General features: G+C 40.1%; 2 protein-coding genes, 1 long non-coding RNA gene and 2 other non-coding genes across 6 annotated transcripts; 2 read left to right on the top strand and 3 right to left on the bottom strand.

The window, feature by feature from the left end:
- Positions 1 to 19: 19 nt before the first annotated feature.
- On the top strand, positions 20 to 8,221 carry LOC130185043 (cytoglobin-1-like). Of its 2 annotated transcripts, XM_056401255.1 has the most exons (5): positions 29 to 67; positions 2,573 to 2,666; positions 2,756 to 2,898; positions 6,158 to 6,389; positions 7,370 to 8,221. In XM_056401255.1, the coding sequence occupies exons 3-5, from the start codon at positions 2,756 to 2,758 to the stop codon at positions 7,532 to 7,534; spliced, it is 540 nt and encodes a 179-aa protein (XP_056257230.1). In that variant the 5' UTR covers positions 29 to 67; positions 2,573 to 2,666; the 3' UTR covers positions 7,535 to 8,221. The 2 variants fall into 2 exon arrangements, with proteins under 2 accessions (XP_056257231.1, XP_056257230.1); XM_056401256.1 differs by lacking the exon at positions 2,573 to 2,666 and having other exon boundaries at positions 20 to 67.
- A 4,960-nt stretch (positions 8,222 to 13,181) lies between these two features.
- On the top strand, positions 13,182 to 22,885 carry LOC130185807 (fas-binding factor 1 homolog). Its single transcript, XM_056402480.1, has 31 exons — positions 13,182 to 13,610; positions 13,806 to 13,836; positions 14,241 to 14,288; positions 14,395 to 14,440; positions 14,529 to 14,598; positions 14,713 to 14,763; positions 14,872 to 15,013; positions 15,140 to 15,223; positions 15,349 to 15,393; positions 15,665 to 15,808; positions 15,902 to 16,034; positions 16,349 to 16,503; positions 16,586 to 16,679; positions 16,787 to 17,272; positions 17,360 to 17,425; positions 17,513 to 17,583; positions 18,374 to 18,426; positions 18,512 to 18,559; positions 18,667 to 18,786; positions 18,920 to 19,020; positions 19,202 to 19,408; positions 19,809 to 19,916; positions 20,084 to 20,223; positions 20,342 to 20,460; positions 20,608 to 20,730; positions 20,834 to 21,010; positions 21,258 to 21,434; positions 21,520 to 21,657; positions 21,733 to 21,832; positions 21,948 to 22,078; positions 22,670 to 22,885. The coding sequence occupies exons 1-31, from the start codon at positions 13,608 to 13,610 to the stop codon at positions 22,751 to 22,753; spliced, it is 3,495 nt and encodes a 1,164-aa protein (XP_056258455.1). The 5' UTR covers positions 13,182 to 13,607; the 3' UTR covers positions 22,754 to 22,885.
- LOC130185808 (uncharacterized) lies at positions 22,485 to 24,212 on the bottom strand. Its single transcript, XR_008830205.1, has 5 exons — positions 24,047 to 24,212; positions 23,630 to 23,703; positions 23,390 to 23,453; positions 23,136 to 23,197; positions 22,485 to 22,965 (listed from the first exon to the last, which is right to left on the bottom strand). It is a non-coding gene; the product is annotated as an uncharacterized LOC130185808 (long non-coding RNA).
- On the bottom strand, positions 23,035 to 23,104 carry LOC130185932 (small nucleolar RNA R38). The gene has a single exon (XR_008830231.1). It is a non-coding gene; the product is annotated as a small nucleolar RNA R38 (small nucleolar RNA).
- LOC130185933 (small nucleolar RNA SNORD49) lies at positions 23,274 to 23,347 on the bottom strand. The gene has a single exon (XR_008830232.1). It is a non-coding gene; the product is annotated as a small nucleolar RNA SNORD49 (small nucleolar RNA).
- Positions 24,213 to 26,024: the final 1,812 nt, after the last annotated feature.

Raw genomic sequence — 26,024 nt, forward strand, 5'->3', positions numbered from 1 at the left:
AAGCTTCTTTGGTTCAATCCTGCCGGCTGCGCTTTTGAGCACCTGTTTTGATTGTGTCACATCGCGCGTGAGTGGTTTTGTTTTAAAATATTAATTATTCAGTGATGTAAGAATTACTGACAACTTTTAGTTAAGTAAGATAAGTTATAAGACAATGTAGACATACAAAAAAAAATGCCTTTATTAAAATTATAGCTAGTATCGAAATATACTCATCGTGTAAGTACTCTTCATGCAGAATGGGCAATTCAGAAAATGTATATTATATTATAAGATAATAATTGTTGATATATTAATGTATGTATCAAGTTAATGCAGCAGATGGTAAAGGTGGGACTTATTTAACTAGGCTGCTTTATATGATGTGAGGTAGTTTAATCTATAATAATACATCATGATAAACTTGATTTTATTTTGTATTTTAAAAAACTGAATCTGCAAAGTAACTATTAACTAAAGCTTTCAACTAATTATTGTGCAGTAAGTGGAGAGCAATACAGCCACTTCACAATTGTATAAGTACAGTACTTGGGTAAATGCACTTGGCTACTTAACAGCCCTGCAATTACTGTCTATTTTATTGTTGTCTTTGTTCAGTGAGGGCCGAGGTTTCATAGGTTTTATACAGGTTAACACACACGTTGTAAATCCTATTTTAATAAGAAATCACGAGCTTGGTATCTTTTTTTAATCCAACGGACACCTAATACAGTTGTGACTGAAATATCCCTGAAAGCAAAAGCCCTAAAGAGCCTGCCCCCAAAGAGAGACTTGGCGTTCCTATGAAATAATGTAGTTATTTGTTTATAACCTAATAATTAGGTTTTCCCTCATCTCAAGTGGCAGGATTATAGATGAGATGATCATCATAGGTTCGTGGATTATTATTATTATGGCCATTTAAAGTGTCTGTGATTAGATGATAACCTGCCTAAATGATGTATTAAGTAATCATAAAAAACACCTGTTTGTACACATGGTGTCATAGACTATTTATAATTAACTTTCAAAAATAGTGTTTCTGGCAGCACCGAAAAAGTAATGTTACTCCAACTGTCCACTAGGTGTCATTACTTATTAGCCTTGTGTCTACTGAGCAGAGTTATGCCTTAGGATGTACCATAATAATATCATGAGATCTGTTTTTCTTCTGGGTTAGAGGTGTAGCCTAACATAATTCATATGTACTGGTATCTCAGTTTGGGTGGGTGTGGTCAGCAGAAATAATCATAAAGCAGTATAAAATCTGCTGTAGAAACATAAAACCAGTAAGAGCAGAGCATATTGATCTACAATCATTGACCAAGTCTCCTTGATTGCTTGATCCACAACAACCGTGACCAACTGGTTTAACAATCACATACCTGTGGCATGAGAAGCCTGATACATGAACTCTGATCTTGTTGTTTGTTTGTTTGTTTGTTGGTTTTTTTCATTAGGAGAGGCTGAGATTAATTTAAATAATATTTACCATTAACCAAAGTTACAATATTTATAATGTGATTAGCTGCTATAATAACTGGCTATAATTCTGCTGTACAGCTGTTGGGGAAAGTAATAAAAGCTGCTTGAAAGAGTTGTTTTGCTGAGATATCTGAGACTCCTCAGAAATATGAGATGTGTACATCTTAAGCCCAGTTGTTGCACCAACTTCATTGTTAATGGTAAACTCTGAAGGACTCTGTCAATATTTAACATGGGTGCCTACGTTGTTGGCACCTACTGTACATTGCACCTCCACAGTAATAGAATATCACCTCAGTTGTAGCTTTTGTTTCGACATCAATATCTGTCTTCTCACTGCTCCTGTGTGTGCTCTCCTTTGACATTTAAGAGATTCCTGACTAATTGGCCCTGTTGGCGCAGCCCACTATGAAACTTGAACAAGAACAGTCTCAAGTTTTCAGCTGTGACAACACAAGCGAGATATGACGACCCACTGATAACCCCTGCCACAACAAAGGTGGAAAATGTATGTGTTTGAAAGAGTGCAGTGGGTGAGAGCCGTGCGGCACTCCTGAGGGTGTGTGCATATAATGAAAAGGATAGAATAATGAAAAATGGACTGATATAATCTGTATCTTGTTAGAAGTACAGAACGCACCAAAATGAATAGACGCCTGGCCTATTTTTGATGGACGTCATGCTGCTTCATTTTCAGTCAGAAAATAGTGTTTTTAATGTTTACGTCGACAGGGCTTTGTGAGAAATTCAATATCATTACAGGTTAATCTCCTGGATAGTCTGGATGGTGACTCTGGAAGGAAGGGTCAGAGTGTGCTCCTTTATCTTATTCTAACGTCATAATCTTACAGTGCATCCATGCTCACACATTGCACGTATTACATATTTGACTCTCATATGACGGATTTTGTTTCCTATCTCATCATGCTTTCATCAAACACCACTTACAAAGGTGAGGTAGGAAGAGGGAGAAAGAAAGAGAGAGAGAGAGAGCGAAGGGAGAGTGTAAAATAGAGAGTACAGAGGCTCCTCCTCGTTCGCTGCGTGTGTTTCTTGTGGGGTTTTTTTTTTTTCAGCCTGTTCCTTCACTCACATTCTCGCTCAGCAGAGATTCAGTGGTGGAGAGCAAAGATTCTCACTGGGAGAGAGCGGACAGGGGAAACTGATTTTCTTTCTCTCTCATCAAGAAGGAGAAGAAAAAGGTAGAAATATAGTGTTTATTTTGGGGGAGGGGTACTTTCATCAGCCCTGCCTTCTGCACGTGCTCAGCTCTGCACAACTGTGTTCCCAGATGGAGAGGATGCAGGGAGAGGGAGAGGTGGACCACCTGGAGAAACCAAGCCCACTGACTGACAAGGAGAGGGTGATGATCCAGGACTCCTGGACTAAAGTCTACCAGAACTGCGATGATGTTGGAGTGGCCATACTAGTCAGGTATTTCTTTCTGTAGTTTCACTCTCCTTTTTAGTGTTTGACATTTTTTTAACGCAGGTCAAGCACAGAGATTGGAAGATATTATTTTTGCAGATAAATAAAGCTAGAAAGGTGACAGACACATTGTATTTGAGCTAGTTTGATATTCATTGCCATTTATCATGGTTGTGTATTTACTTAAATGCAGCTTGTTGCTGCTTTATCTACTGATCAGCTGTTGTATGTCCCTCAAAACAGTATACATAGTATCCCATTTTTATTTTAAGGACTTTTCATCAATTTCCTCCTGATCTCCGAAACTTTAATTAGTTCACTCCTGATAAGGTCAAATTAGCATTTTGTCTCTTTTCCCCTCAGTAATCTGACTGCACCTGCTGGAGCCAGAAGGCCAACTGATGCTTTCCTGTCACTCACAGGCTATGGGGTTATCCTCTCTCAGAATGCAGTCAGTGCTAAACTTTAATTGCACTGACTTCGAGAGTTTCCAAAATGTCCACAGCCAGTCATATATCTGCTTGTGATATTCTCACCTCCTGCATTTTCTTAAACCTATTCTTCAAACAGTGGAGGCAAAGAATAAACATTATAATCCATCACTCAGGCATCTTTGGCTCTGAAAGGGCTCCCTCCCTTACAGAGCAGGTCATGTTTTGAATGCCTGTATAGAGAGCCAGGCAACCTACAGCAGCATGACTCCATCACTGGCAGTTAGACATTTAGAGCGTCCCTCTTTTCTCAGAAAACAAAGGATGACAAGAGTTTTCTGTCACCACCAAGTCGGTGTTTTTACTGAATTTTCTTCATCAGTCTATCGTATCTAATTATGATCAACATGCAGTCTCGTTGGAGGATTCCTGCAGTTGGTGTGGTCAGTGTCATTATCGCTCTTTAATGTTTACACTGAAAGCCAAGAAAAGAAGCTGCTGCAAAACTCAAACATCTGCAGGGATTTGGCAACTGTTGGTGTGAAGGCTTTGAGGATCTTTCACCTGTGACGAGATTCACTGCTTGACACAGCATGCCTTTATAATCCCTCATGATTGCTGGAGGTGAAAGTTGAGAGGGAGGTTAGCAAAAACGCAGAGTACATGTACGATCATCATCATATAATTTTTTTTCCCATAGATTGCTGAATTAGCTGTTACACATTTCCAATAAATAAACAATAAACATTTTGAAATTAAATCTATTTAACTCAATTTCCTCTTATTTTCTGTCTCCACATTCCTTCACAAAGACCCTACGATCTTCAGGAATTTGAGGAATGAGGATTGATCAATAATCATGACCATGGTAAATTTCCTTTTGCTCATAAGACCTTGTCACTCTGCTGAACCTCAGCATTTACTTCAAATCATCCAACTAACTGTCTTTAGGGTAACTGATAAGACCCCAAAGTAGTCAATTATAGCAGTATGTCTATGAAATTTGTGAAAAACATTTAGTCTTGAAGAACAGATAAGGAAGGATTAAGAATCCAATGGCCATATTAAATACTAATGAGGCTATTTATATGCAACCACAGGTCATGCAATTACAAGAGAGAAAGATTAAACACCGCGGTTCCTCATTAGTTTGCAGTGAAACTAGGAATACTTTGCTCTCGTACTTGCAGAGAGGCCCTCAACCCAGAGCTGAGAGATTAAGACACAACCTTCCATCCTCCTCCACTCTCAGACATTTAAATTCACAAGTGAAACTCTGATATATCTGGCCATATGTTTCAGACCTGACAGAAAAAAAAGTGTTTCCTTTATGTGTTAGTTGTTTCAGAGGCAGAGGGAGATGGGACATCAGGAATAGATAACCAGCAACCAGATGCATTGGCCCTCTTCCCAGACCATGGGAGGGGGTGAGTTTTGAGGTTCTTCTTTGCTAATTCTCCATGATACCTCTGAGGGTCAGACAGAAATATAATTAAAAGAAAATGTCTTTGAACTTTTTGTTGTCAGAGAGAGTACAGTGTGAGTCGGGTGAAATGTTCAAGGAAATATAAAAAATCTATACCTGCAAACTGAGCAGAAAACGTGAAGAATATAATATTTATGCAAATTGAAAGATAAAATATTATTTGTCTTTGCAGTAATAATGATTCCAGCCTTAACCATAAAGTTAACGGAAGGCATCAGGTGTGCTCAAGGTAGCCTGAGTTGGCAGTGACAATCTTTTCATCTCGCTCTTTCTAATTAGCACATTTCACCTTTTGTTAGACATTGCGAAATCATGCAGGAGCCTGGGTTCTTTTCTGAGGCGTAACAGAAAAGGTGGAGCCACAATCAGATGCCTGAGTCAACAGGTTCCCAAGGGGGAACCACATATAGTAACAAGGAAGAATAGGTGAATCCAGAGGCCAGATTTCGGGTACATGATATGATTAATTCCATGACACTGATAAGTGGATACATACTGTATAATTAACTAACAATTAAAGCTTTTTCAGAACCCTAATTTAATAGGTTAACTCTCACATTGGCTTTACATGGTGGAACTTGGACCAGCTTTTACCAACATACAGCATACATACATACATATGCATTTATCAAAGCTGATACAGTTATGAAACAGAATTCCTCCCAGGCACTATCAGAGGCAGATCAACATCTGTACAGAACTATTTTAGCAGATGCTGCAAGATCTACAGTTTTTCCACAAATGTGAAATGTGAATTTTTGACCATTGCACATTATTATATAATCACCCAATCAGAAGAAGTAATGATGAAAAATAAGAGGTCAGCATGTCAGCATGAGTGCTATACTTCATTAGCCAAAGTAAGCAGAAATATAGACAAGACAATTAGAATTTAATGGTACTGATAAACCCATCACAGTCATACCAAACGTGTAAACTTCTAAAAGTATGCATTCATAACTTATATGCCTATAATAAAACTTATAAGACTATAATAATGTAATAGCTTCTGTTGTTAATGACTTTTAAATCTAAGGCATCAGTTATTCAATGATTGAACAATGTTTCTCCTTCACTTTCTAAATTCTTTTCAAAAATATTTCGGAATACACACCACGCAGTTCCTAGATAATAGTTAAAAGCAAACATTTAAAGGGAAAATATGCAGCAGTCTCATGTCAGAGCTGATGTTTACTTATGGTATCTTGCCAGCTGAAGAAAAAAAAAAATGAACATGGGTTTGCAGGATGGAGCTGGTGCAGGCTGAAGGGCGATGAGATTAGCAGAGCTTCACAGCAGCTGCTCATGCTCATATCTCTAATTTAACACTAACTCTCCTCCTTCACAGGCTGTTTGTGAACTTCCCCTCATCCAAACAGTACTTCAGCCAGTTCAAGTACATCGAGGAGCCGGAGGAGCTGGAGCGGAGTGCCCAGCTTAGGAAGCACGCTCACAGAGTCATGAATGCCATCAATACACTGGTGGAGAGCCTTGACAACTCAGACAAGGTGGCCTCAGTGCTGAAGCTGGTGGGCAAGGCCCACGCACTCCGACACAAGGTGGAGCCTGTGTACTTCAAGGTAAAGTGTGTGCGAGTAAAAGATGAAGTGACAAACACACACACACACACACTCACACATTATTTCTAAAGTTTGGGATGTTTGTGGTATAACGAATTGATATTGGTAAAATAATATGGCTGTGAGTGATTTTTAACCACTAGAAAGTCCAGTCCAAAACAAACTGCAGAAACATAGGTGTAGCTTCTGTGATGTCACCTAGCTCACTGTGAGCTGAAGCATGTCAGACAAGCAATAATGTCACAAATCATATTACTTTTTAAGCCATAATTTCTTATTTAGAGAGTAAAGATTTTCTAATTGACCGCCAAAACACATTATAGTCAAGCAAGAATTGGCTATTGAGACGTGTTATGAAACATAAGTATCCCATCTGTTTCCTCTCTCTTGTCACCTTCAGTATTACACAAGCTCTTTGTTCAGTAGTGTGTTTAGCCTGTTTTAATCTTCCACATCCTGAGGAAAACACTTGGTAGATGTTTGATTCACTTAAAGGCAACCCAAAGCGTATTATTACACACGGTGTCTATTTTCCTGTCTCTTTCACGAGTGTGAGCACGGTGTTTGTGTGTTGGGCTCTGAATGCTTCCTGAATGCAGGTGAACTATAACTCAGCACTGTGCCTGAATGCCTCACGTATGCGGTGACTTCTTTGAGTCTCCTTTAGTTGCCTGACAGCTGGTCCCAGCCAAAACATAAAAAGGAAATCACAACATGTCTTTCGCTGTTTGGCAAATTATTTTACCTTTGTACGGAGCCAAGATGGCTGCTCTGCATCATTTCATAATTTGATGCTAACCTAAAATAAACATCTCCTGGCTATAGACTTATATTTATCACACAGATGTGAGAGTGGTATCGATCTTCTCATCTAAATCTTGGCACAAAAACAAATAAGCATATTTTCACTGTTAACTATTTCTTTAATGGAACTTCAAGGTGTCTTGATTGATGACTGCGTGTGTTTGTGTCTTGCCCAGATCCTGAGTGGTGTGATACTGGAAGTCTTGGGAGAGGAGTTCCCAGAGGTTGTGACAGCAGAGGTGGCTGCGGCCTGGACCAAACTCTTGGCTACTGTCTACTGCAGTATCACAGCTGTCTATGAGGAAGTGGGCTGGACTAAGATCTCAACCTCAACCGGGTGAAGCTTTTAGTCAGGTTTTACTGGACCATACACACCCAGAGACTTCTTTTTTTTTTTTTTTTTATTTGGCCAGATCCTCATAAGAGAGAGGAATCAACTGAGTGTAATCTGGGAATACAGTTTGATGTAATCTAAGATAGTTATGAACTATGGAACGTACACTCTAATGTAAACAACAATAAGAACAGGTACTTTTCCCATTTCATGGCTAAAAGTGTGTGCGTGTGTGTGTGTGTGTGTGAGTGTGTGTGTGCGTGTGTGCATGTTTGGGTGTGAGTGAGAGAGCGAGAAAGAGGGAGAAAAAGTTAAAAAAAAAAATTGAAAGCTCTCCTCCTTGTTTTTGTACTCTTGTAAAGGACCAACCGATTTAAAGGAGAGAGCAAAGAGGAATAAAATGCAAACATAAACCCAACGGTGGACAAGAGGTCACATTTGACTTGGATGTGCCTTCTACTGAATGTGTAAATCCAGAAACTGCCATGTAAATACCATTATTTCTAAATATTGTAACGTTTTTTCTGATATTCCCTTTCATCAGTCTGTATCCACTGGTGTCCACCTTACGAAACATCAAGAAGACCAAGACATTTTTACATTTTTAACAGTTTAGTGTGACCATTGAACATGTATGACTCACCTTTGTATCTGTATTCAACTAAATTTTGAAATAAAACTACAGAGAAAATCATATGGCGTCACAGTGCGACGTTGAATCCTTTTAAACTTGTATCTGCTTTAATCTGATTCCCCTGCATTTCTACTCACAGACATGTCGAGAAAATTAGGCCTTTCCTTTCTCTCGCTTGGCCTACTGCTCCCTTATTCTCTGCTTGAGTCAGCAGTGCTAAGTATAAGTGGCTCAGCTGCTGAAAGTCCCTATTTATACCCCCATTTATCCCACTATGCTCTCTCTTCTTATAATATAATGTAGGAACACTGCACTTGGCCTGCAGGGATGTCATTAGAGGACCTGGTATATTTAAAACAGTCCCACTGTATCTATAACAACGGTCCAACATTTCCCAAAGTAAGTTGAGCACAATAAGAGTGAATTAGTATTATCCAGATATACGGTAATTTGATTGGTCTGCGTTAATCCTTACTGTAAACGCATGCCGTGAAGCTGCCAAAGTACCACTCAAAGCCAATTTCAACAGGCCATTGTACAAAATGCTCCCCTCTCTCAACAAAAAAGACACTATCAAGGTTGATTTGGCGTGCTGTGCTGACGCTATGGTGGCGAGGTGGAGTTGTTTTCAGAATAGAAACACACAGCATGCTTTGTTTACCTCCTAGTCCTGCCAGCTAGATCTAACCCCCCCCCCTTGATCCGAGCTAATCCTCTGAGCTAATCTCCCCAATCATAAGTGAGAGAGAGCCAAGAGGAAAGACGGGAATAGTCAGATTGTTACACCACAATCTCTGCCTTTTGCCATTCAAGCCTTTCAATGGGAAGAGAAGTCTCAGTGCTCTGAACCACCAGCAGTCCCAAGGCAGGAGATCCGTGGGGTAGGACCATGTGTACCACTATGGTGGTCCTCACCACCATCGCTCTCATCCTGCGGCAGAGGTTCTCCAACAAAATCAAACCGTGAGTACTGATCATGAACTGTCTTTTAAAAAAAAAAAAAACAGACAAATTCAACCACGTGAGGCTTGTGAGAAAAGCATTAGATGCTTCATAAAATAAATTACATAAAATAGTTCCACCCATACCCGAATACGAAGACACACACGTATATGCTAACACAGAGACCGCATGTGTGTTTCATGTGTGGGAGAGTGAGGGAGAGACTTATCTGCATCATTGATTTGAAATCACCCCTGTGATTATTTTAAGGTTTGCCTTGAGCAACAGTGTGTGGATTAAGTGGCTTGCTACATAACAACAGTGTATTCCAGCTTCTTTTTTTTTAATGGAGAGATGTAGGGAGGGGAAAGCATCAGGGCTCTTGAGTCCATGGCTGCTAATTGACTCAAAGTGCAATCTTCTCAGCCCTCCGGCCCTGCTTTGCCACTCACACAGCAATGGCAAACAATGCCATGTGGCTACAGCACCATGGAGCATGGCAACAGCTCGCTCGCACAATTTTACACTAATAAACAGCAAAACCTTCATCATTCTTCACAAAGAGGGCACTGTGATGATGAATATGTAGAGTTTAATATTCAGTATTATGTTCTGTATCACCCATCACAGGCAGAAAGAGGCTACTGAGAAAGACGTGCCATACATGAAGAGCAATGGAGCAGCAGAAACCCAAAAATGACAGTGAGCATCACAGGGTAAGGAAATACAAACAAATCATTCAATAAAAACAGACTGAGCAAATGTACTAAATGGCCACCAGTGCCATAAAGGGATACTCCAGAAATGTATTATTAGCCTTCTAAGTAGCAGAGTTAATCAGATTTTTAGTGCCTAGTAGAGGTCAACCTCCAAAAATTGTGATACTTGCAAGTGCAACTAAGGCTGTCTTCCAAACTCCACTCCCCTACTTTGTAACAGGTTTTTTGGGTAACACAGCTTTTCAATAGTATGTAACAATAAATTATTAGAAAGGTTTCTTTGTTCAGTTAGTAAACTTTCAGTTAACTAACTCAGTTTTACTGCCAGTGTAACTAGGGACCTAGGGAATATTTTAAATAGTGGACAGCTGGTCAGCTGACCATGCAAAATTTAATTAATAATAAAGTTTAAATTAATAATGAGTTAAGATTGACTTGGATTTAAATGGAGCAATTTTTTAGGGAAGTTTTTCTGAGTGCTACTGCCATTTTCTATAAATTTGTAGTCACCAAGCCAAAGTTGCGATAACATTATCACCAGCCAATTATGCATCAGGATGCTGCAGGAATGAGAAAGACCTGGAAATAAGTGAAGATTGGTGCACCTCTGGTTCCCTCATCCTGCCAGTGTTTTTTTTAATACAGAAATCCCATTGGCTTTTTGTCAAGGGAACCAAGATGATGCAAACTACCAGGACGTTTCTTTAAGCACATTAAAAACCCTGCCCTTTAACTTCATACTTCACCCTCAACCTTCGCATTTATTCTGTGCTAGCAGTGCCAAAAATCTGACTCAGTGCTAAATTCAATTAAACCGGTTCTAAGATGGATCCAGAACCATATGCAGACATGAAAACAACAGTGTGCAAAATTAAATTGAATTAAGCTGTAAATTCAAAATAAAATACATTACAGGACTTAAAACCAACACACTAAAACAGAATCACAGTGGGTGACAGGAAAACATCCAGATAGACGAAGAGACCATGACAGTTATTGTAGGTGTGTGTGTGTGTATTGGGGGGGTTTACAGAAGGTGCTCCAGACAACGGGGAGAAAGTGGAGCAGTGGAGCATGTTACAAAGGCAAAGATGCATAAAGAGCTAAGATGCCTGCCCCACATTTAGCTTTTAAGTACTCCCTGCTACATCACTAATACTAAATGATTCAGAGGCAGAACAATCCATCATCTCTTTGGAGGGTTATTATAAATACATTACCACCCCACAACCACACCATTTAGTGCATCTGTGAAAGACCTTCACATAAAGTAATAAACTAACTGACCATGGTTCCTGACTACTATATGGAAATTTCATGCAGGTCACAGTGACGTCTTATCTTTTACTTTTTATCTGAATCACTTTTATGGAGGCAAGTAATCAGCTGAGTCAAGAGTCATTTATTTTTTAAGAGCAATTATTTCTTTACATCACCCATGGATGCATGTCAGCTTTCACTTCCCTTGTGCTTTCCCTCCCTTGTAGACATGAACTAAGACCAGAGTGGGCCATCATCCCAAGTTTGGTGGTGAGCACCAGGTGAGCTTTGTCATTTGCTATTTTTTACCTAGAGTAAACCAGAAAATAAATGGAGAAACTGTGTATTTACTTGCTAACTTCAAAAGCACTAAATCTTAATTTGTTTTGTGTACTTTTTTTCAGTGGCCTCTGCTTTCAAGACTTGTTTCCCCGGATACTAAAGGAAAGGTTTCCTGTAATCTTTTTTAGGTTTTTCTCTTTTATCTCATTCTGATTCATCTGCACTTACCAGCTCACGCCAAGACTCTCCAACAAGGAGTAAAAAAAAAAAAAAAAGAGAGAAAGAAAGAAAGAAAAAGTGAGGTCCGTTTTGATTATGGCTTCCCCTATCTGTCCTGCAGATGCTCTCATTACTGGAACAGGAAACAGCAACTGAGTGAACTCCCAGCTTGGAAAATGAAACCTGACATATGAACAACTGAATTTACTGAATTGCTTAAATTGTCATCTGCTTCACTTCAAAGTTCAATGTGGTTTGAAATGATAAAACATGTTCTGTGCCTCCACATAAAAAAACACAATCATTTCCTTGATTTTATGTTTTTCTTGCTTTGACAAATGTAATGGTTTGTGTGAACTGTGTGTATGAGTACAGTATGCGCTTTGACTGGATGTATCTTAAAGAGTAGCTTCTCTTAAGATCTTATAAGTGACCTGGTTTCCTGTGAAATAGGGACTGGAGGCATGCATTGTACTGTACATGGCAGGTATTGCTATCCTGTGAATTGTTTAAAGATTTATGTTGTCCTCGTTATCTAAATGAAGTGATGAAATGCATTTGTGTGCCTCTCAATGTTACTCAAGATTGTGAATTCCCTGATTATTGATTGAAAAGCTATACAAATTGGTATAGGCTACATTGCACCACAGATTGCTGTACTTTAAAATGGTCAGTGATGCTAACTGCCCCCAAAATGCATTTTAAATAATGTCAGCTGTCATTACAATAAATTAAGTACTCCTTCAAAGTCAAGATTTTCCTGATTCTTACCTTGTCAGTGAGGTTGGTTTATTGATTTCTGTTGATACAGGTCCAGTGCTGCTGTCTGTAATTTTGCATCAATATTAGGGTATTATTATTAACATTATTATTGTTATTATTATTATTATTATTATTGTTATTAGCAACTTTGTACTTTAAAAGAAGCCCTAAATAGGACATCAATTATGTATTAAATCCCAGGGAAAACATTATCCCATTTAATGTATTACAAAATCGAATTAATTACTACAAATCATTAGCAACTTGCATGAGTGTTTACACATCACTGATAAGAATCAGATATAGCTCAGCACACATTGTTTTAACGCTGCTTTTTTGAATCTGTCAAGAAAACTGAAATGCTGTCGCCACAAATTCACACCCGAAAAGCCTGTTTAGTGGTGATGGAGTTGGAGAAACACAAGACAGTTGAAACCTCAAAGAGCAATGAGCTTACTGAAGGGTGATTTGCCTAGTTTTCATTGTGCTGATTAAAAGTGCAACATCAGGCCTAGACCTCACTGAATTAAACATAGGCTACAGAGGATAAATTATTCAGCCCTTCAGTTTTGCTGTAACTGATTTGCTTTAGCTAATTTTCTCAGCTCTGATGCCACCTGGTGGTAAACCAGTTTGGAAGATTTCTCAAAGTAATCAACCAGGGAGAGATTTCAAAAGAAGTCCAAAAAAGCAATTTGATCGTTTAAACACTAAAACAAAACACCTTTTCAGAAACATGTTACCCTGAAGGGCATGCTAAAAAAAAACCTACTTTCCCCACAATGCACCGCGCATTGTAAACAGGAAATGTACATTTCGCCGGTTGGTACGGTTTTGGTATTGCTGCAGTAAATCGCTCAGAAACGAGTGGATTACCATTACCTTTATATTTACCTGTATTTAGTGCTAGTCGTAAAATATGCAACAAGAGAGACAAGACATTAGCTTAGGTATGCAATATGACGTGCAACCTTAAATAGATACGGTGTGTTGTGGCGGTGTGATTCATTTTACCGTTACTTCAAGTCAACTGGCCAATTTTAAAATGCTAAACTTCGCAACTATGAAGAAAAAAACAACCATATGAAAGCATGAAACAGCACTATTTGTAGCCATATTAACTTATTATAGTCGTATGTTGTGTCCTTGTGAACGCTCGCCGTTGTAGCAGAGTGGTTACCAATGGAGACGGGAGACGCCTAATCAGATTTAGCTAGCGTTAGCTAGCTATTCTCACTTAAGGTTACCAGCCAGGACTCAACATGGTGAGTCAACGTGGAGCCACTGTCCATATTTCAGTGACTTTTCAGAGTTAGAAAGACTTGAAAATCCTAAACGCAACTTTTCGATTGACTTGTGTGTATACAGTTGATTTGCTCTTTGTTTTTGAGGCAGGAGTTGCGCCAGGTTAATCCATTTCATCTGTAAAATAATTCACCATATTTCCTTGCAATTTACAGGCTACAAAGCCGAAGGGTAAACCATCCAAAAGTAAGTCCCTCCAGTTTAACTTGAATGCTGTACATCAAAGATTTACTTACTGCATTATTTTATATCTGCACGAATTAACTTAAAATCAAGTCAACGTTTTTTACATCGCCAAAACTCACACCATTGTCTCAGAGGGCATTTCAATCTGAATATGACACCCTCTGGCCATAGACCCTTAGTTTATCTGGAGGATCACCCTACCAGGATGCAGAAACAATATAGCAATGTTACATGTACAGAGCACACAGAAGTAGCAAAGAAGCAGAAGTATTTAAATTTACAACCAAGAATGTAATAGCAATACCAAAAAGTACTAATACAGAATAAAAGGAAAATTCTTCAGTAGCATAACTACATAAAGAACAAGGCAACTTAAAGAGTAACAGAGTTTTGGTTTTCCCAAGGTCCTTTTGGAGATGACAGTGTTCTTGACAGCTTATTTGATGATAAAAGTAAGTGAGCACAGTTCTGCAGTTTTAAACCAAACAGTATAATCATTATCATAATGGTGTTATCATTGTAAAAGTTTCATGTGTTTTCAAACTTTTCTCTTAACAGAACATTCAGCCAGGGGGAGAGCATCTCGTGGTGGACCCTTGAATCGGTAAGTTGGAGTTAGAGTCAGTAATATTACACCGATTATAAATTATAACTCTTCCTCTTTATATGTTACATTTATTTTTCTTTCCCAGCTCCTTTGCCACTGATAACATCTTCAGCATGCTAGCAGAGGAAGTAAAGAAGGATGGTGGTGACTCTGAGGTACTGTATGTAGACAGAGATGTGAGAAGGGACACATAGAAACATGTATACATTCAGAGCCCCTTTTATTTAAGCATATTATATTGCCCCTTTGCTCTTTCATTTTTGTCCAAGGACTCGGATGTCTCAGCAGCAGATCCCAATGACATACTGAAGAACATGAAGGTAGGTCATTATAAACAAGGCAGAGACACAGTTCACTTTTGTTCTTTGTTTGTGCATGGTCACAGGTTCACCTGCTTTCCTGTTGTTTTTCTGTCTGTCCTCATACAGGACATGGATGATATGGATGCTGACCTTTTTGCATCAAAGAAAAAGCCCAGTTCAGCTCCTGCACAAACAAAACCCTTTGGTAATGAAGGGCCGAAGAAAGGCTCTACTGTATTAGAAAACAATGGAAAACCAGAGGGAGCAGGTAATTCAGAGCAGAGTGTTCTTGCATAAATTATTCTCTCATTATTAGCTTCACATTATTACGAGCTTTGAAGTTAACATTAATAGCAGCAATCAGACAGAGCTGTGTCTCCCTCGCTTCACTCAGATGAACCCAGCACAGGAGGGAGGAAGCCAAACTCTGCACCCTCTATGTCTACAGCACGTAACTACAAGAAGTTCACCTTCTCTGGTGAGTGAGCCCCTGTCTCCCATCCCATCTCTGAGACCGAGCTTTATATAGCTCAACAGCAGAGCAAAAGTGCTGTTTAGTGATAGCTTTTGCTTTGTTTTTCTCAATTTGCTGCATTAATTCAGACTCTGGTGATGATGAAGGTCTTGGTCAGACAACATACATGAAAGGTACAATGTATGTGTTTGATCTTTTACTTGTAGTTGAGTATTATCAGTGAGTAGTGTCAGTGGGTGTCTGTGAGTTTGAACAGGAGAGCACCAAAAAAGAAATATCCATACAACGTATGACCATACACCATTAACTGACTTATTCACTTGAGTTGAGGTTTTTAAGGTATGTCTGTAACCTTTTAATCCAATCCAATGCAACAGCCCTTGTTGAACTCACTGCCTTTTCTTAAAAGATGTCTCTAACATTATCATCTAATTTCCTTTGCAGATCTAGATGACCCCCTGGATGACCTACTTGGTGATTTACTTCCAGATGAAACCAAGCCTGAATCTAAAACTAGCGTGCACCAAACCAAACCTGAACAAGCTGTACAGTCTCCTTCAGCATCTCCAGTCTTAAAGAGCAAAACATGTGAGCCCGACAATTTCCAAAATTCTTTACTTCTCATTTTTCCATGTAATCATCAAACACTGAATATGTGTGTGCTTATTCTTTGTTCATCAGATAAAGCAGCAAAGACACCGGCTGATCTCACATTTGATGATGGTAAGGATGACCTGATGGATGCACTCGGATTTGACAGTGATAAAAACAACCCCAAGAAAAAAGAATCTCCGCTTTGGTCCAACAAGGAAAGGTAACAGCTGTTTTCACTTTTATTGTCTCACTCTTTTTGTTGTCCTTATTTATAGTGCTTAAATAATAAATAATTACTGCCTTAGTGCATTGGTGTGTGGCCAGAGACAAACTTTGCTCAGAACCTGATCTTGTTCTTTGTCATATGATTTGCTTCTTACAAAACATCATCTTTGCTTTGCCCTCACAATTCTTTTTTTTTTTTTTCAAAGTTGGCCAAGTCTCCCTGAATTGTTTTGTATCATAACATGACACACAGCACATACAGACATATAGCATGTGCCATTCCCCGTTTTCTCTGTGTGGTAATCTCAGGGGTGAGACCCCTCAGAGAGCTCGTACTAGACTGGACGAGATTCTGGAGAGTTTGACTTCACCTCGTCTTCTGGAGCGACCAGCCACAGGTGAGAGGAAGGACCAGCCTCTGCCTCAAGAGAAGCAGCAGCAGGAGAAGAACACCAGTTTGAAAGGTAATGGAGCTCCATGAGATGTGAGCTAGTACTGTTTTAAAATAATGAAATAATGAAAGCTTGATTTGTCCACATTTACCAGAACCACTTTTAGAAGATGATCTCACATTTGGGTCCTATCAGCCCACTTTGGGATCCACACCTGAAGGGCGCCACTCCCGCAGACAGTCTGTCAGGTGTGTGTTTAGTCCAGTCTTAGTGTTTTACTTAAGATTTTTTTGACTTTTTTGCCATGGTGAACTGCGCAAAATAGGTACATGATATGATTTTTTTCTATTGTCAGATTTTCCACAGAGGATGTCAGTGCCTCTACCCCGGAAAAGAAACCAAAGCCGACCACCCCCATCTCCACTCGACACCGCAACTCAGCCGACTGGTTAGGCCTCAAGACAAATGACGATAATGTATTTTTAGAGGACGAGACCAAAGAGACCAAGATTTCACTAGAGTCTCCAAAAGCTCTCTCCTCTCCCTTATTGGAGAGAAAGCCCTCCCTGACTGGTAGTCATGCCACATCTGCTGCAAAAGCAACAGCAGAGACCCCAGCCCCAGTTGTCAATATCGCCAAACAAACCAAGGCAGAGGTTTCCACAATCCAGAAGAAAGAAGAAGAAGAAGAGGAGGAGGAGGAGGAGGAGGAGGATGACTGGTTAGCAGGAGCACTGAGCAGGAAGAAGGCTCAATCAGCTTCGAACTCAGAGGCAAAAAAGTCCAAGCAGGAAGATTCTTTTGGTCTGGGAGAAGAAGTGCATCTGGAGTCGTTTGTTAGGTACTGTGGAAGCCACACAACACAATACAGTGACAGAAGAAATTTGTTTCTTAATACTGATTGATGATTACTTGCTTTTGTTTTCAGTAAACAAACAACTTCACAGGCTACCAGGGGCAGAGAGGGCACTCTTACATCTGTCAAAGCATCTAGGTAATATGTTTGTTGTATAAATCCAGTAAAGCCATGAAAGTGACTATTTTGCAATTTTTTTTTTTATTCCACTTTTTTTTGTTTCAGTAATACTTTTCTTGGACAGCCCAGCCCTGCTGCTCACTCCACCCCTGTCAGAGAGGAGAGGACTGAGCAAGGTATTCACAATTCACCCAAATAACTTTTAACTTTTCAGTTACATTTTATTATAAAATTATGAGATCAAATTGCAAAAAACTTTTTTCTTTTTTTTAAGTCATGCCCCTCCCAGACAAGTCTGCACACATACAGCAGGAGCCCTTCCTCATTTTGACCCAGTTCATCATTCTCAAAAAAAAGATATCATCCAGCATGTTGTGCACTTGCAAGACCCATATCTAATACCTACCTCGTATCATGCCATGCTTATCATCTTAGCAAATCATGAACTCATACTCTTCTAAATCATGTACTCCTCTTCTCATACAGATACCATTCCCACTTACCCCTCAACTCCACCACTATCTCCTTCTATATATACTGAGTGTACACCCACTGCCCAGCCTTGCCTGCCTTCCACCTTACCATCTTCCTCACTAACCGCTGAAGTAGACCTTGGACAAACTCTTAGTTTGTCTCATCCCTCAGATTACCCTTCCCAGCTCACTGGTCCCTTGCCAGTCTCTGCTCCTAACATTAGCCAGCCCCAACCTGAGCCTCAGCCCCAACCCCAACCCCAATCCAGTAAGGGATCCAGGGTGCTCAGAGGGCCCAATAAGCCTTCGGATGAAACCCTGCAACAGCTTCTATTGCCCAACCTTATGTCTACTACACTGCCTAGCACAATGGGGTGTAGGTAATCTTATGGAAATAAAGTAGTTTTTGATGAAGTAGCATGTTTCAGTATTGCTATAATAGCCAATTTGAGCACATCTGCATTATTTTTACTCATGTTTGTTTTCTCTCCAGCAGTTCCACAGCAAAGCAACATGCAAAACACATCAACTTCTGTCCAGCAACAGGTATTCACACTTTTCTGTAATAAGGTTTTCATGATTTGGGACAACAAATAAGACCTTTTTTATTCCATCCATAACTTCTCAATAGGTGACATTTTCAGCAGACAGTCTGCAGCAGCTGCTACTACAGCAGCAGGTAAGAAACTACAAAACTACCTATGCACCTCTACTTACAGATTTATTCAAAATATGGCAACATGTTCATCACCTATTTGTACTTGATTTACTTATTCTCCTCTTAAGATGCAGTCTCAGTTGCTGGGTCTAGGGGGTGTTGGGGAAGCAGCGGTCCTGCAGAAATTCAAAGATCAACCTGGGGATTATCAAGCGTTACAGGCTCGCATTGTCCAGCTGGAGGGACTGGTATGTGAATGCGAATGTGGTGATGACTGGACAAACATTGCTTATTTATTGCTACTATATGTGTCCATACTGCCCCAGCTTCACTTTTATGCACTTGCCCGGCATTAAACTTCAAACATATTTTACTGTCCAGGTGAAGACCCTGCAGCTGGAGCGAGACCAGAGCCAAATGTTGCTGGAGAGTGTCCAGCAGCGGCATAAACAGGATATGGAGCTCATGGAGAACACACACAAGTAATCTATTCCTAGACCCCACACACACACACACGCATGCAGATACAGTATATATGTAGTGCAAATGTGGCACATCTGTGTATGTGTTTAACATACATAATGCATAATTCCCTGCGCTTTGAGTGGCTTATGTCTGTGTGTATGCTTAATACACACTGTATGCATTCCTGTGGACATCCAGGGCTCGTGTGAAGCTGCTTGAGGAATCAGCATCCCAGAGGGAGACACGAGCACGGCAGGAATATGAAGACCTAATGGAACGCCTGGCCACAGTAACACGATCTGCTGAGCAGGAACGCTCAGAGCTACAGGCTCAGTACCAGCGCAAACTGGCTCAGGCTCAGCAAGACAGAGACCGTGAGGTGGAGAGACTCAGAGACCTCCAGAGGTAAACCTGGGATGCCTTTTCTAATAGCAATAGCATTGGCAATAGGAGAACACCCTTTACTGTATTAACAGCACACTTGTTGACCAAGGTCACAATTATGGTAATCTACATCGAAAAAAAATAAAAACAAGATGAAACCAAAAATGGTACGTACAGGGGTCTGATTCAAGAGAACAGTTTACTTAATTGTCTGAAAAATCTTTGCGAAGCAATACCTAGAATTCCCTCAGATCGGAAACTTGTCAAAAGCCAATGTCAGAGGACCTGCTTTGGTTTTTACTCAACCAAAGTATCCAGATAGTTCAGTAAGCCCCAGAATGAGCATATCATATTTTATGACAAATGAAGGACCTTAATGACCTTACTATATATTGCATTTTTCTCCTATTTTGCCAACAAGGAAATCAATTTTAGAGATGAAGAAAGACCATGAGGACCAGGTCCACAGACTGAAGAGGTTAAAAGACGAGGAGATTGATGCAGTTACAAGTGCAACATCGCAAACCAGGTAAGTCATTATCAAAGGAAAATAACAGTCCCATTTACATTACTTATATTTAGCATGAATCTTGTGTTTTTATGTGAAATACTATACATTTTTTCAGCTGACCAGCCAATCTTTGTCAGGATTTCAGAGATCATACTAATACTTGTGATCCTGTCATCTTTGTCCAGGTCTCTTACAGTGGTGATTGAGCAGATGGAGCAGTTCTCCTCTCGGCTGGGAGAGCTTTCTTCTCGGGTGGAGAGCACACATGAACACACGGCCCATGGCCTGGAGCAGGGGGCACGGCACAGAGACGAGCAGCTTCGAAGTACTGCATACACGCTCACATGAGCACACACGCTCTACAAATGGGTCAAGATGTCTTCGGGCATGGTTGTATCAAATTTCAACTGGGTTAAGGTCATTCTCTAAATGTACTTTTCCAGTAATGCAGGACCGTCTGGCTCAGCAGCAGAAAGCCATGGTGGAGGAGAGAGCTTACCTCAAGGAAATCATTTCCAGGATGGACACTCAACTCAATGAGCAGCAAAGACAGCTTGAGAAGGTCAGGGAAAAGACAGACCTTAACTCTAGACTATTTACTCTGACATAGCAGTAAAGCACAAGTGCATACAGAGAAACACCTAAAACTAAAACTGATGCTTTTCCCCTTCGAAGACTGAAGTTGCCATTTTTTCTTTGTATACCTCAGGAGCGCTGGAAGATGACAGCAGAACAGGCCAAAGCAGAGTCTACACAAAGAGGCCTGGAAGACGAGCGCCGTTCCCTTAGCATGCAGATCAACATGGAGAGAGAGGAGCTGGAAAGAGCCAAGGTGCGGCTGACAAATATCCACAGCAGTGCAGATAGTAGATCAAGAGCTCTATCCTGATTCCATGCGTCACTGCCTTACCTCTCCTCCCTGTCTCTGCTCTCAGAGTGCACTGCTGGATGAGCAGAAGTCAGTGATGCAGCATTGTGCAGAGGAAAGGAGGAAGTTGGCAGCTGAGTGGACCCACTTCCACGCTCAGGAGAAGCAGAGGCATGAGAGAGCGGAACGAGAGGTCAGCAGTCTCTTGGAGAAGAGAGAGGGCTCCATCATCAGTCTGGCACAGGTGAGCTTCACTGTGGAGGAAAGAGAGGTGACTCATCTTTTACCTGCTGCTCTATTATTTTAAAAGGCTAATAATTCAAACATCATTACACAAGCAGAAATCTGGATAAAATGTATGTACTTGCTTATGATTCAGTGCAATCAATCAGTGTAACAGGATATACAGTATTTCTCAAGTAAATTTTGTTTAGCCCTTTTGGTAACACAGGACTCCAAAGTTTAAAAAAAAAAATCTGTTTCTGTTGTAGGAACAAGCTGACCTAAAGCTTCGAACTGGAGAGGTAAAACAGAAGGAGATTGCAGTTGCACAGGAGCGAGACGCTCTGGAGAAACTAAGAGAAGAACTAGACAGAGAGAAAGAAAGAATAAGCAGCACAGCCCTGAGACTGAAAACACGAGCCCAGGAGGTGGAGGCCTTCAGCAAGGTAAATTCACACCACACAGACATCTACAAGTAGTGGAGAAAACAATATCTAATATATGACTTTTGACAACTCTGTGTTCTTTCAGCTTGCTGCAGAGAAGTATGAGGAAGGAGAACGAACATCACAGGAGGCAAAACGCGTGGAGGCTGAGCACGAGGCAAGGCTCAGAAATATTCATATCCAAACAGAGCGGCTGAGACAGCAAGAACAACGAATCCTTCAGGTATGTGTCAGTTAATATGAACAGCATTGACTGTATACACCGTGTGGTAGTATCTGAGTGCTGTTTTTGTTACAGGAGCGAATGCAGTTAAGTCATCTGCAGACGGAGACAGAAAGGCTGAGGAAGGACCATCACATCACCTCTTTACCACAAATGATTCCATCCGTGTTACCAGGTGGCTTAACTCTGGTTTTTAATCATTCAACAGAAACTGGTGTCTCACAGCACTTTAGAGTTCAAACCATTTCATGCGGAGAATGTTACAAGCTTTTATCTTTTTTTTTTTGTAGATTCAGTTGCAGTGTTGCCGAACCCTGAGCTGGCATCGACCTTAAACATTCCTCCTCCTACTTCATTTGCCAACACTCAGTCCATGGCACTTCAAGCCAGTCTGGCTCTGTGGAAATACACTGCAGAAAAGGTAAACACTTAAATTACAGCTTTTTAACCGTGTTCCAAAAAAGGTAGTAATCATTGATTGCCGAGTAGATTTGCACTCAATATGGCAAAACATCAAAAAGCTGTTTTATAGAGATATACAGCTTAAACAAAGTTAGATACATTATACCCTGGATAGCCTGATACACCAGCTGTATGTCAGACACACGTAAGCTCAGGAGCATTTATCAAGAGCTGTTTGCAACAATCAGCTTGAGCTTATTTCAAAATATTTTTAATCTCTAATCAAATTAAGTCATCCTCCAGTGGTTTTAAACTTTGAGTCCTAAATGTTGCATTTAAAAAAAAAAAAAAAAAACGATCATTACAACTAGAACAGTGAGGAGATAATTAACTGCAAAAAAAAAGTGACATCAAATGAACAGATGTAGGTTGTTGCTGCATAGGCTTTTATTGTAATTACATTAAAACAGGTTATAACTACAGTTAAGTGTTGTGGTTCACTCACAATTCGCTTTTCAACACACTTAAAGCTGCGACAGCATGTATCAGTAGATGCAATCTGAACATTTCAAATTTCTAACCAAGATAACTAAAGTCTTTCTGCCCACAGGACCATGAATACCTCCAAGAAGAGCAAATCTTTCTCGAAAATTTAAAGAAGAAATCCTACAGGTCATCTTTCAACACAGATTGACCAATGGTGCTGGGCACATTCAATAGGATACATGTTCCTCTTATTATGTTGAGTACTTGAATGTGCCATTAAGCTTGAATTTTACACATTTTAGTTTTATTAAACATTGTTCTGAATTTGCATACAAACAAATGTGCTGCATTTTATATTTTCATGTTGCATCAAGATTGGTTCAGTCCCAAGCTGGTGTTGTGTTTCTCCACCGGCTTTACCTGAAAGTTACAGAAAAACAAAATATTACAATTTTGACACCATACATCATTCTCATCCTACATCTCCAATCAAGCCTCAGGTTACCATGACTCAACACTTGATTTCAGACAGGGATAACATGTATCATCACTGGCTTGATATTAATTAAGTGTCAATGTGCCACATTTACCTGGTTCATGTCATCTCAGGACCCATGTGACTCTTCATTGTCACGCTTTTCTGCTGTTACATCTGTATTGGGAAATTTTACATCTGGATCATTAATTGCTCAGGTCACAGACACAAAACCAAAAGCTTTAACAACATTTCTCAGAACAGCTCTTGCCATCGTCAGTTATCGCATCAGACGGCACTTCCTATGCAGCAGTTTTCATCACTGAATCAGTGGAAACTTGGATCATTAAAGTCAAAAGAAGTACAAACCTTCTCTCTGAGCCTCCTCTTCCTGCATATAGTCAATGCAGAGTGGGACATTAGGACCACAAACCTGCAAGAACACGTTTCATTAGTTGCAAGTCATCAGCAGCATGTAGCTTCACACATCAGTCTGCAGCAGGTCAGATACCATTGGTTTCCACACTTGTTTTTTCAGACAGGGATAACAAACTCATCATATGCACTGCAGAGAGTTGGGAACATCACGCCACTCATGGTCAGCTTTACCTTTCATTACGATGAAATACGTCGTCCTTCACTGGAAGGGGACACGAGCTTCAATCCAGATCCGGCCAAGCTACCTATAAAGTTAGCATATATGAATTCAGTCATTCATCAGATCTGTAAATCAGACATTTGAACATTAGCCTGTGAGCTAATAAGAGGCCACGTTGCTATCCATCACCCTTTATCATGCGATTCAAATTCAAAATTTAAAGTTGTAGTAATGTTACTCTACTTGCCAGTTAATTTATTTAATGTTTTCCTACTTTACTAAGTCGCCTAACACAGTAACTACTTTATAACCTCTGACAAACATGCTCTCCATGCACGTGTTCGCCCGGCTAGCTAAGTTAGCCACCTAGCACAGTACATGTGAACCACCTAAAGACCTTTCACACTCTAAAGTCATCAAATCATCACCTGTTCATGGTGGATCAGCTGCAGTAGACTCCACACGGAGACGGGAATGTAACACATTATGTGAAAACTGCATGCTGGAGTTGAAAGTTTCTCTGCTTCCACGCGACCGTGCCAGAACTAGTAGAACCAAAGATCCTCCACTGTCTCTGGTTGAAGAAGACCGGCAATCTCGCGTGAAATCGTTTTTATGTATCGGAAACGTCACATACCACGTGATTCCTGAGTGGGTGCGGTAATTCCATAGTAGTTAAAAATGTTTTCTGTCGATTCAGTTTGCATTTAAGAAAGCAAAGTGCAAAACCTCAAACTGTTCCGTGCATGAAGTATAATTCTTATACAGTTGTTCACGTTGTAATAATGAAAAATGCCAGTTTAGGCGGTATTGCCTAATTTCATTGTCCTACTTTTGCTTAGTGCAAATGTAATATTGGCATGTGTGAGCTCGTCCTTCATTAGCCGATGCTGCCTAAACGCTTTGCGTGTGTCCCATTGAATGAAGACGTGCAATTCAATTCAGCGCACCAAAGCGTCAGTTTGTTCCATTATCCAACTTGTACAATGAAAATTGATCGGGGCAGTCGACAACCGGAAACAGAGCCGAAGACAGCTCGTTTAAAAAAAGAAAAAGGTTTCGCTTTTTGATCCAACGTGCTGGCTGCAGCGGTCAATTTAAGCAGAGCTAAGCTAAATAAACAAACTGTCTAAAAATGAACAAAATACATAACTGTTATAGGTTTGTTCTGCTAGCCCCCGTGTGTGTGTGTGTGTGTGTGTGTGTGTGTCTGTGCGCGCGCGTGCATCACGCGTGTCACACACATGTAAAAGGACCAGGGTTCCTGGAGACCGGCGTGATGAAGAGCAGGCGATCCAAGTATTTTACCAGGGGTGTTTCACTGACGCCATCATGATTTTTCATTTAAATCTGAAATGGCGCCAACACTGCCCAATCAACGCATGAGGGCAGTGTATTTAAAAGTGAAGTTCTCCTTTGCTCGGTTTCTTCCCCTCCCCGTCCTGCTCAACCGGCTGTTACAGGTGTTTGTTTGTTCTCCGTCATGGATGTATTGTTTGAATGAATGTTTGAATGTGTTAATAACAGGCGTAGGTCCACGTTCCCCACATCGATGGTTCCACAGTTTACTTTTCTTACGCTTTTATTCATATGACTGGGCCGAGTCTGGAACTGCACCGGGAAGTGAAGGTTAAATAGCAGCTGTGCATGAAGTTCAAGATACTAATAAATAATCGCAACATTTATGAACATAGAGTTCATTCATTTGAAAGCAAATTTGACAAAACACTTAAATGTCACATGTCATTCCTGTGTCCAAGGACAGTTAAGTCTATATAATCTGTCCTAAAGCTAGAAATCAGAAACAATCATCAAATCTTCCAGAGCCAACACAAGGAGCTCTGACTTTGTTCTGTGTCAACAGTGTATACCATTAAAATATTGATTTAATGTCATAAGTGACAAATGAAAATGTGGAATGCATTTTTTAATTGAACGCTCCACATTAAGAGCTAATGAGTTCAAATGATGAACCAATATAGTAGAAAAATATACTCTGGATGACCTATAGACCTGCAAATGTCATATTCTAAAAATGCCAAAGGCTTGTTTTTATAAGGCAACTGAAGTTATAAAGCTGAAATGACTTTGAGCCACTGGGAGAAATGTGTTGGACAAGAAATTACACAAATGACTTCACAGCTTCAGTCCCCCATTCATTGTTTTGGAGCAAACTGGGATGACATTGCACATTTTAAGGTTCTCCATTTGGTTTCTAACTTTAGAGGATAATGCTGCATGTTCACAAATATTCACCAATCTGTTCTGGGGCACAGGAATAAGAAATGTGAGTTCTCGAAAAGAGTTGGATTCTTTCCTTTTTATGCACAATCCATGAATATGTCTGGTGCAGAAAAATAACAGGCTAATATTATAAATATTATAAATATTAAAGTCATTATAGAA

The sequence above is a fragment of the Seriola aureovittata genome, chromosome 17 (assembly GCF_021018895.1).
Source record: "Seriola aureovittata isolate HTS-2021-v1 ecotype China chromosome 17, ASM2101889v1, whole genome shotgun sequence".
In the NCBI taxonomy this organism is placed as follows: Eukaryota; Metazoa; Chordata; class Actinopteri; order Carangiformes; family Carangidae; genus Seriola; species Seriola aureovittata.

Excerpts from the sequence above, each read along its gene's own strand:
- LOC130185807 (XM_056402480.1), top strand. Across the intron at positions 15,809-15,901 it reads AGTCTTAAAGAGCAAAACAT|ATAAAGCAGCAAAGACACCG; the intron begins GTGAGCCCGACA and ends TTTGTTCATCAG. Across the intron at positions 21,011-21,257 it reads CCATCATCAGTCTGGCACAG|GAACAAGCTGACCTAAAGCT; the intron begins GTGAGCTTCACT and ends TTTCTGTTGTAG.
- LOC130185043 (XM_056401256.1), top strand. The coding sequence starts at position 2,756 with ATGGAGAGGATGCAGGGAGAGGGAGAGGTGGACCACCTGGAGAAACCA. Across the intron at positions 2,899-6,157 it reads GGAGTGGCCATACTAGTCAG|GCTGTTTGTGAACTTCCCCT; the intron begins GTATTTCTTTCT and ends CCTCCTTCACAG. Across the intron at positions 6,390-7,369 it reads TGGAGCCTGTGTACTTCAAG|ATCCTGAGTGGTGTGATACT; the intron begins GTAAAGTGTGTG and ends TGTCTTGCCCAG.